Source organism: Centroberyx gerrardi, chromosome 21 (genome assembly GCF_048128805.1).
Source record: "Centroberyx gerrardi isolate f3 chromosome 21, fCenGer3.hap1.cur.20231027, whole genome shotgun sequence".
In the NCBI taxonomy this organism is placed as follows: domain Eukaryota; kingdom Metazoa; phylum Chordata; class Actinopteri; order Beryciformes; family Berycidae; genus Centroberyx; species Centroberyx gerrardi.
The window spans coordinates 4918795-4929304 of NC_136017.1; the positions used below are offsets into that span (position 1 = coordinate 4918795).

Here is a 10510-nt window from a genome sequence, read left to right on the forward strand (position 1 = left end):
GTTGGAGGAAACACACAGAGAGAGAGGGATGGATGGAGAGAGAGAGAGAGAGAGAGAGGGAGAGACAGAGACGGGCTGCAGCAGAGTGGAGGAGCAGGCTGGAGAGGAGGCAGGAGAACTGAGGGGCAGGACCAACTGCCCCGGGATATTTGTAGTTACCCCCCCTCCTACTTACCCCCCTCCTCTCTCTGTGTCTCTCTATGACTCTCTATCCCTCTCTCTCTCTCTCTCTCCCTCTCCTTTCTTTTGTCTTCCTTTCTCGCCCCCACCTCTCTCTCTCTTCCTCTCACCCGCTCCTTTAATTTCTCTTCCATTCTCCTTTCCTCTAGCTTTTGTGCTCTCTCTCTCTCTCTCTCTCTCTCCCTCTCTCCATCTCCCCCTTCTCTCCCTCTCTCTTTCACCTCTCCTCCTTTCTCTCTCTCCCCCCTGCCTCTCCCTTCCTTTCTCTTTCCCTCTTTTCCTTTCTGACTTTCTTTCCCTCCCTCTTTCTTTACCTCTCTTCACCTCTCTCTCACCCTAAATCCTATTTTAACCCCTTTGGGTCTTTGCAGAGTATTTCGTATTATAGTATTTTCTCACAGCATCAACACTGTATATAAATTCCAGTTGCAGTAAAAGTTGGATAAAGATGGGAGGTGGGCACGTTTGAATGTTTGAATTGTGAAATGGTTCAATCATAAAGTGTAAAATAAATACATTTGAAAACCCAAAGTCAGTTCTGCAAAACTATAAACACGAGTTACAATCTTGTTTATAGATTTGCAGAACTGACTTTGGGTTCTTTATGATTGAGCCATTTCACAATCTTGCTTTTATGTACGATTTGTTTTGGGGAAAATATGCTTCCATACTTAAACAAGGCCAAAAAACTGGCAAAACAATCAGAATCACTTCATTACAGTAAATGAGCAGGGATTTGTCGTGGTGATGTTGAAGAAAAGAGATATTGACCACAAAAGCAGATGCTGACAGTTGTTACCGGGACAAGAAGACCTCACATACAGTGAAAAAGACTTGTAATACACACATATCACTGCACACATATAATATTCGTCATTTTATCACTGTCTGCGTTCGGGACAGCAAAGAAATGACAGATGATGTGTTTGAGTACACAGACAGTTTCTCGGGAAAATCTCCTGCCCGGCGTCGATGATCTCACAGCATAACAATGTGAGGATGGAAGGACGGTGGCTTTTAAAACGCCGCATCATCCTCACATGGTGAGGTGGCGCTGGTTGTTAATGACAGCGTCCGTCCGGGGGGAAAGCTTTGGCTAACCTGCCTTAAAAAGGAAAACTATCCTGTCCTGAGAGAGAGAAGGAGAGAGAGAGAGAGAGGGAGAGAGAGAGAGAGAGAGGTACAGTATGTGCCTGCAGAGCTGGAGAAAGCCCACACTCCTAAACAATATGCGCCATTAATGATGATATCGTTAAGATGTGTCACAGCAAAAGGATGAGCGAGCTAAATGAAGTGGAGAGAGATTTCCCTTTCCCAGTATACACACACTACCTACTCACTGGGGCTGTAAAATCCACCCTAAGGCACTAAAACAGCTACTGGTGATGTACTTTGCATGCATTTTTCTTCTTCCCCTGGCCAAACAATGCAATGTGATGCCATGTCCAGATGTTTCCAGCAGCTACAATGGGAGTTTGATATCAGAAAATGTCTCAGCGATGTAAAACATCAGCGGTAAACGTCAGGTTTTGGTGTCAGTCCCTCAGAATCAAAGAGCGAGGGCTTCTTTCTAGAGCCGCCATTTTGCACCGAGAGACGTTCAACAATCATACAGGAGAGAAATCCATCGTAGAAGAAGAAGAGAGACCAGTTTCTCCACCCACAGGAGCAGGAGAGAGACCAGAATGCAATGCAGCAGAGAGACAGGTTGAGTGTTTTGAGTAACTTTTTGTCAACTGGAAAACCTCACTCTCTTGCTTTTATGATGCTATCACTATTACTATTGCACCATTTAACCCACAGCTGAATGCAACGAGTTCAGGCACATTCTGGGGGTTCTCGAAAGGCATTCTGGGAAACGTAGGAAATCACTAACTGAAGTAGAAGTAGACGAGGCAGGTTGAGGGAAAGTGGGTTCACCAAAAAAGTAAATCACTTCTTCACAAAATAACTCCTGGAACGTATTGAACATCACAGATTGACGAAATACAACAGTGGAAGAAGATCTGAGGAGGGAGTTTTCCTTTAATGTTGCCCCGGCTTATTGGCAAACGCACAAATGGACATAAAGCACGACATTGAGCGTGAGTTAAGACCTTTTCCAAATTGTTCGGTTTGGCGTAAGATCTTCCACCGAGCAGCACTTACTTCAATTAAATGGCAGCTTTTAAAATTGATTTGCACTTCATGCTACTGACCCTCACAGTGTATTTTTCGATGAAAGAGGATAAGGGAATAAAAGGTGAAGCAGCTATAAAAGTTATAAAAACAATCTTGCGGCTTTGAATGAGGCTCCCACTCACTGTGTCGAGACTGAGATACCTCGGTTTCTGATTTCAAGTTTTTAAAGGAGTTTTTACAGGGAACAGCAGTTTGATTTTTCCTACTTTAGATACCGCACCATACCCATACCATCTCATCTTATCAGGGACTCTGGATCCTGTCCATCCGTCCATCTGTCCATCACACACATTAAGCTTTACAAGGAACAGTAGTTTATGTTTTTCCCTTTACGAGGATATCATGCCGTACCCATACCATCACACCAGGGCAGGGATCCGTCCGTCCATCTGTCACGCACAATATCTCGGACAAAACTGATTGGATTTTGACAAAACTTTGGGAAATTATGTGTGTAATCGCTCTGTTCTGGTATTTTCAAAATGACACTGATTGGCCTAAGGGGGGCGCCACAACATTTGTTTACTTCTTAACTGACAACTTATACTTGTTCTTTTATGTTGTGTTCACAGTCTAGTCCAAGTCATGTCAAGTTTATTTATATAGCACATTTCATACGACAGGCATAGACTCAATGTGCTTCAAGATCATACATGACAAAAACATATAAGATAGGAACATATAAGAGAAGAAGGTATTACATATATAAAAACATATAAAAAAAGATAAAAACATATAAGATAAGAAGGTATTACAATAAAAAGGAATAAGATAAGCAGGTATTATTATTATTATTATTAAAAAGGGAATAATAGTAATAATACTGATTCTAAAATAAAAGTTTTACACACTTTAAACCTAACTAAAAGCTTGCGAAAAGAGATATGTTTTTAATCTGCTTTTAAAAGAAGACACTGTTGTAGCAGACCTTAGTTCATGTGGTAGAGAGTTCCAGAGAGAAGGACCATAATGACTGAAGTCCAGTCTGGTCCAATATCAGAGGGCACCTAAACATATTTGGTACTGTCAAAGGGTGCTGGTGGGTTACATGCTGGTTTCCAGTGCAAGACCGGTACAGAATGGTACTGATACTGCACCATAACCACAGTAAGACCAGTACAGGTCCAGAACCGTACTGGTGCATATGGAAAATGCCCATGATACCAATATGCCCGACGCTACCTCCCACTGCTGCTCACGCTCCTCTCCTCTCAGAGCCTGTTGCTCTCACATCTATTAATAGATCTGACTGCCAATGTATGTGTGTGTGTGTGTGTGTGTTTTCATCGCTGTTAGTCTCTCTGGGCTTCCTCAAGAGAGCGGGAGACGATGCGAGCTGACAGCTCAAGTAAACACCTCCTCCTCTTCTCCTCCTCTTCCTCCTCCTCCTCCTCCTCCTCCTCATCCGTCTATCTCCCCCTCCCTCCTCCTCCCTCGGCGTTCAGCGCTATATAAGGCCGGTTCCTGTGGTGAGGTGGTGATAAATGGCTGCATAAGGGGGGATAGAAACTAAACGAACATCAATGAGAGTGAAAGGGAGAGAGAGAGAGAGAGAGAGAGAGAGAGAGAGAGGGAGGGAAAAGGAAATTGAATACATGAGAGACATAGAGACAGAGGAAGGGAGAGAGAGAGAGAGACAGAAACATGTTTTATGTATTGATTCAACATGAGCAACTTAAGCTTGGCAGTTATACTTAATTAAACATCTTTAATCAATTGGTTTAGAAAAATCACAACATTGCATTCCATTACATTACAAGGCATCTAGCAGCCGCTTTCTGTCCAGAGTCACTTACTAAAAGTAGAATAAGAGTACAATAAGTTTATTTTCACGCATCATCAACATTGCAAACAGCCCAAATAAGGAGCGGGCACAAAACTTATTACATTTTAGACATTTACAGGACTCATACTGTAGCTGTGGTGAACACACTAGCTTTTGTGGGGATCAAACCTACAATTTTTGGTTATGGATCAGTTTCTCTAACCAGGAGGCCAACTTGCTGCTAAAAAAACAGAGCAAAGACGCTAGAAGTAAGCAACAGGTGGAAATGATTTGAGAAAAAAGAGACAATATGATGAGAAGAAACTTTTAAGACCCCTGTGAGGAAATTGGGCCTTTGCAGCAGCAGCAAATAGTAGCAGGATACAGCAAAGAAACATAAAAAAAATCAATAAGAATAGGCAAATGGGGGTTATGTGAACGTTTTATGTGTATTGTTTTTAGCCTGTGTCTCGTAACTCTTGATGAGTGGTCCTCAACTTTCTTTTTTTTTTGTGTTTGTTGCTTTGTTTGACTTGTTTGTTGAGGAGTGACACGTTAATAAAATGATATCTATCTATCTATCTATCTATCTATCTATCTAGGAAGATGAAAAAATCACTTCCAACATATTGATCCTCTTCAGGGAGGGGGAGGGGGGGCTGGAAGCAACGGGGCTTATGGGAAATGTAGTCTTAATGTGCAGAAACACTAGAAATAACAATACCACAGGTGTGAGATAGAGGCGACCAATCGTCTCCAGCATGGTCTCATTTGTTTACGGTAATTATACCAAGATATCACTATTAATATGACAATGATACATTATGTTTAAAAATGCGACACATAGCACCTTTAACAGGAATGCCTATTCTAGTTGTATGGTGCAGACATTTGGGTTCAAAGTGTCTTGTGGTGATAAGACGTCTTCAGTGACTCTGCCAGCCGCTGCAGCTTCATAACAGCATTAATGACTGTATGGAAAATGACTGGGCAGCTGATTATCAGTGTGGCTGCAGGGGCTGCAGACGCACGGAAGTTGTTGAAGCTGTCGATCATAACAGGCAGCTGGCAGTGGATACTAACCGCATGACATTTCAATATAAAAAAAATGTCTAATCTTGATTTAAACTGGCAGTCCCATCATGTCAGGAGAGCAGCATGAAGGCAAACATTTAAATTACAGACAAAATGCTATACTACAATAGGCCATCAGCATCCCAGCAGGATCAGGGCCCAGACATATACAGTATAAATCATATATAAGTCATACAAACTATAACTTTGACCATGGGTTGTAAAGGATATCATTGGGTTTCCCTTCTCACACTTCCAGTCTTTGATTTTTGGATTTTCTTTCAACTTTCCTTTCCTTTCACCTCTCTTTCATCTCTCACTTCCAAAGTGGCTGCTGGAATAAATGGCCGAAGTTTACCTGCATGTGGCTGGAGGCTGGCGGTCATTTTCCACCTTCGACAGACACTTTCATAATATTGGGACTGAGTTTTTAGATAATTTATTCATGTCTGTCAGTCTCAAATACATACACACACACACACACACACACACACACACACACAGACCAACATAGACAGGGTATCATGAATTTAGGCTGTTCTCTCACTAAATATAAAATAAACACAGATAATTATTTACCACTTTTACATTTGATATTTTGACCAGTACATTCACTCCCAAATTTGATATTTTAAAACCAAACATTTAACAACACATGCTTTTCAACAAATAGTGTTTCTACTTTGTAAAAGATTTGTTTACTTATTCCAACACCATCAGCAGCATGAAATAAGTACACAGGAGCCCGGTTAGCTCAGTCGGTAGAGCATGAGACTCTTAATCTCAGGGTCGTGGGTTCGAGCCCCACATTGGGCGCTTTCTTTACAGTCTTCAGAGGGTCCAAACAAAACCAGCAACCATCCAAAGACACTGAATTCCTATACCAGCTGAACCATATTGTGTGTTCAAGACAACTAGGAAATTTCCTACTTCTGAATAGGAAAAATCCATTTGAATAGAAACTTGGGACTCTTCCCTGAGTGATTTAGTTCTTGTCGTCATGCAAATGTAACATAGCAGCGTTCATAATGAATGGTAAGAACAAAAAATAACATTGCGTTTTAAGCTTTTAAACAGAATTCCAGGTTTGTGCACGGCATACTTTAAGATCAGTTAATACAGTTGGATACTTGCAAAATTGGGAGGTTAAGTTGCTCTCTGTAACGTTAATGTTCAAACTGCACTGTAGCCCTTTAGCCTGGCATCGTCTTTGTATCTCGATTAATCATCTATCCTGAAAGCAGACTAACAACTTTCTTTCTTGAACACTCCAAGGTGGGAAGTAAAATGAAATTCCAAGTGGGAAGTTTCCTATTTGTCTTGAACGCACCATTGCCTCCCACCATCCTGGAGGGAGCAAGAGAGAAGATAATACAGTATTAACCTACACTATCCTTATATTATTACATTATTACAGAACTCCAGTCGTTTTTCGAGATGTATTGCAGTTGCTCCTCCTGGCCGCTAGGTGGCGGTGTGGCTCTCGGTCTGAAAACAGTGACAGCCCCTCTGCTGCTGTCAGCTGAGTTGAGCGTGTGTGTGTGTGTGTGTGTGTGTGTGTGTGTGTGTGTGTCTTCGCTGTTTCGGGTCCAGAGTTTGAAAGTCCAATTAATGCAGGTAAGAGCAATAAAAATGATTATTTTGTCTGCGGTATGTGGAGGTGCTGCTCCCTCACAGAGAACTGCTTTGACTTTAGCCGACAGAGTAAGAGGGGGGGCGAGGAAGAGGCGTCAGGCTCGTCTTGTGCTGTGCAGGTCAGCTAGCAAAGATTAGCTAACCGCTACTGCGTCCATTACCGGACACATCGTGTCTGTTACGCGATTCTTTCCCTTTTCAAGCCAAATTTGGACGCAAACAGACTATCATTCACGACTTCTTTAACATTGTTGACAAGTGGTTTCTTCGCGGGTGTTGTGACAAAATGTACCGGCTTCCTGGAAAGTAAACAGGAAAGAGTTAAATCTCGATAAGACCAACTGACAGTGTCCGATTACGGAACTCCAGGCTGGTAGCCGATAGCTTTGCTGTCTCATCCCTTGTACTGTCCTGCATCTTTTCTGACTTTTTGTTCTCGTCTTTCTTCAGTCGCTGATCATGAAGAGCTCCAAGGAAGCCGTGCAGTCCGCTGCCAAAGAGTTCCTGCAGTTTATCAACAGCGGAGTGTCTCCATACCACGGTAAAGAGGAAAAATGGGGGATTTAGCCTTTAATTTTCCTATATACTTCAGAGTGCACAAATTGGCCCTAAAATGTATTTATGCATGTAGATTTTGGCACATTTTTGGCATATATTTGAGTGTCATCTACATGTACAAATAGGTTTTTTTGTTTGGTCTTTTTTTGTATATTTGGAGATATTTCTCGAATTATATTCTGAACTACATGTGAAATATGATATCCACAGGACAAAGACTTTCAGAAACACAGATGATTATGTCCTCTAAAATGTGACTGTGTTGTCAGTAATGGGCTCAAGGCAGCTGATGGTTTTGATTTAATGCCAGCAGTGACAGAGAAGGTGTCACATTTTTCAAAAAAGTGGATGTCTTTTGGAATGAAACTCGCTTCACACTGATTTATATAACCTTGTGTCACTTTCAACAATATGTCATTCCCTTGGCTTTCTGCTAAAATTGAATATATCATCATATATCAGAGCCAACAGGAGCATTGATTCATAGTAAAAAATTGTTTGTATCGGAGAGTCTTGTCAAACTGCATTGTGAATAATAATGTTATTCTTTATTTTAGGGATTGCAGTTGCTTTCCTTTTTAGAAAACAAAGATACTTTGCAGATCATGACTTCCACTAGTAAATTCGGCATAATGCGATCTACCAGACAGCACTTATTTTAATAAAATGTCACATTTTATAACTGGTTCGCCTGTTATTCCTACAGTATTCTTTCACCAAAACGCACCATCGGGAGCGTTGTGGCTTCATTTTTAATTTAAAAAAAATAGGTTTAATTTAATTTAAATAGGTGCTGCTTGGTGGAGCGTCCTGTTTGAGTCTGGTGTGAAGTTATCTCCCATACAAAGAGGGGGAAAGAGAAGGGTCAGGGCTAAGAAGGTCCTAAGTTGAGACATTGTACTGGTTTACAAAGGACCTTGGTCTTGAGATAAGATGGAGAAATCCTGCAGACGAAACACATTTCATAACGTCTCTCACCTTTGCTCTGTGACTTCTGGCATCCCACATTATGCAGGTGTGCACAAGTGTGAACAAAGTGAAGATCAAGATAATGATAATAATTAAAATAAACTTCACCTGTGTAGCTCTTATCCAAAAGCAGAGTTTACAAAGCGCTTCACAAACGCACACACAAATCGAAGGAATAGCAAGATGCAGAAAAAGATCAAAATTAGGGAAACATCAAAGGAAAAGTGCTATACTTGGGCTTGTTAATTCAGTATCACCTTTTTAAATCTCCTCTTCAAATGCACTTTTATAGACTTGCTTTCATGTAATGTTTCTGATTTTTGCCAGGAAGGTGGAATTAATTTCAATACAGATAGAAAAATCACTCTGACTTTTGCAAAACATAGTAAACTTTAGTGCAGCAGTGAACCGGATTCTAGCAGACAGATGATAAAGAATGCAAAAATGGAGCCGTTCACATAATATACAAGTAGATTTAATATCCTTTTCCTCTCCGGTCCCTTGCAGTGGTTGAAGAATGTAAGCGTCGTCTGCTGAAGGCCGGCTTCATCGAGCTGAAAGAGGCGGAGCAGTGGGACATCAAGCCCTCCAGCAAGGTCTGTATCTGTATCAGTGCTGCATGGCCACCTAGTGATGAGAGTAACGGGTCTGCTGAACTGAAATTCTCAAATAGTATTCCTTAAAAATGTCGAGTTTGAGTTTTTAAATACAGTTTTTACTTGTTATCATCAATTTATACAGCAGAATTGTGTGTCACGATATCCCCAAAATCACCAAATCGCATGACAATCCCTTATATTTAGATTTTTTTCTTAAAATTTTATGACTTTTTTCTCAAAATTTTATTACCTTATTCTCGTAATATTTAGACTTTTTTTTCTTGAAATATTACAACTTTTTTCTCGTAATATTTAGACTTTTTTTCTCAAAATTTTATGACTTTATTCTCGAAATGTTATGACTTTATTCTCGTAATATTTCGACTTTTTTTTCTTGAAATATTTAGACTTTATTCTCGTAATATTTCAACTTTTTTCTTGAAATTTTATGACTTTATTCTTGTAATATTTCGACTTTTTTTTCTTGAACTATTTAGACTTTATTCTCGTAATATTTCAACTTTTTTCTTGAAATTTTATGACTTTACTCTCGAAATTTTATGACTTTATTCTCGTAATATTTCAACTTTTTTCCTCTGAATTTTATGACTTTATTCTCGTAATATTCCCACTTTTTTTTTCTTGAAATATTCAGACTTTTTATTGAGTTCAGACTAAATATTTAGACTTTATTCTCGTTGTAGCCTCCTCACCATGTGATTCCACTGAAAGATGATAAACAATAATATAACAATTTAAATCTTTGAGGGGAAACTTTGGCCTTGTGCTTTCTGACTGACTTTGACTTGAGGTGGCACGAATACTGAGAGAAGCGTCCAGATCATTTTGCGTTCCCTCCCTCCCTCCCTGTCCCGTCTGTCTCTGCAGTACTTTGTCACCAGGAACTACTCCAGCCTCATCGCCTTTGCGGTGGGCGGCCTCTACCTTCCAGGGAACGGCTTCTCCATGATCGGAGCTCACACCGACAGCCCGTGCCTCAGGGTGAGAGCTCACTCACATCTACACTGCACAACATCCTCATGTGACCACGGCTGCAGCTAACCACTATTTTCATTATCAGTCTATATATTTTTTCGATTAATCGATTATTCGTTTAGTCTATAAAATGTCAAAAATAATGACAAATGCTCATCACAAGTCACCAGAGCCCAAAGTGAGGAAGCAGCCAAAAAAACAAAAACCCCAAAGTATTCATTTTATAATGATATGAAACAGGGAAAAGCAGCAAATTTTAGCATTTATGAAGCTGTAAGCAGCAAGTGTTTGGTATTTTTACTTGATAAGTGACTAACGATTAATCAAAATTATAAATGATTCATCTTCTGTTACATTTCAGCACTACATTTGGCTTTTTTTTTAATTCTTGCAATTAAATAATTCATCATATGGGCATTTACAACGACGTATAAAGCATTCAAACGTAGTTACAAAGCAGTCAAAATGCTTCAGGCTCCAACAAACTTCCTCTGCCTCATTAAAAAAAATATTCTGTCACTTCTTACTAGGAATGTCCCAATCTGTCTCGGGG

At 40.2% G+C, this 10510-nt stretch overlaps 1 protein-coding gene and 1 non-coding gene across 3 annotated transcripts in view; both read left to right on the forward strand.

The window, feature by feature from the left end:
• The first annotated feature begins 5943 nt into the window (after positions 1–5943).
• Positions 5944–6016, forward strand: trnak-cuu (transfer RNA lysine (anticodon CUU)). The gene has a single exon. It is a non-coding gene; the product is annotated as a tRNA-Lys (tRNA).
• A 734-nt stretch (positions 6017–6750) lies between these two features.
• The window catches only part of dnpep (aspartyl aminopeptidase), a 16546-nt gene continuing 12786 nt past the window's right edge, over positions 6751–10510 (forward strand). The window contains exons 1-4 of one of the 2 annotated variants that reach the window (XM_078291076.1): positions 6751–6817; positions 7286–7376; positions 8870–8958; positions 9850–9963. In XM_078291076.1, the coding sequence (XP_078147202.1) occupies positions 6812–6817; positions 7286–7376; positions 8870–8958; positions 9850–9963 (300 nt within the window). In that variant the 5' untranslated portion in view covers positions 6751–6811. Of the gene's footprint in view, positions 6818–6875; positions 6955–7285; positions 7377–8869; positions 8959–9849; positions 9964–10510 lie in introns of those variants that run through there. The other variant, XM_078291077.1, reaches the window with a different exon arrangement.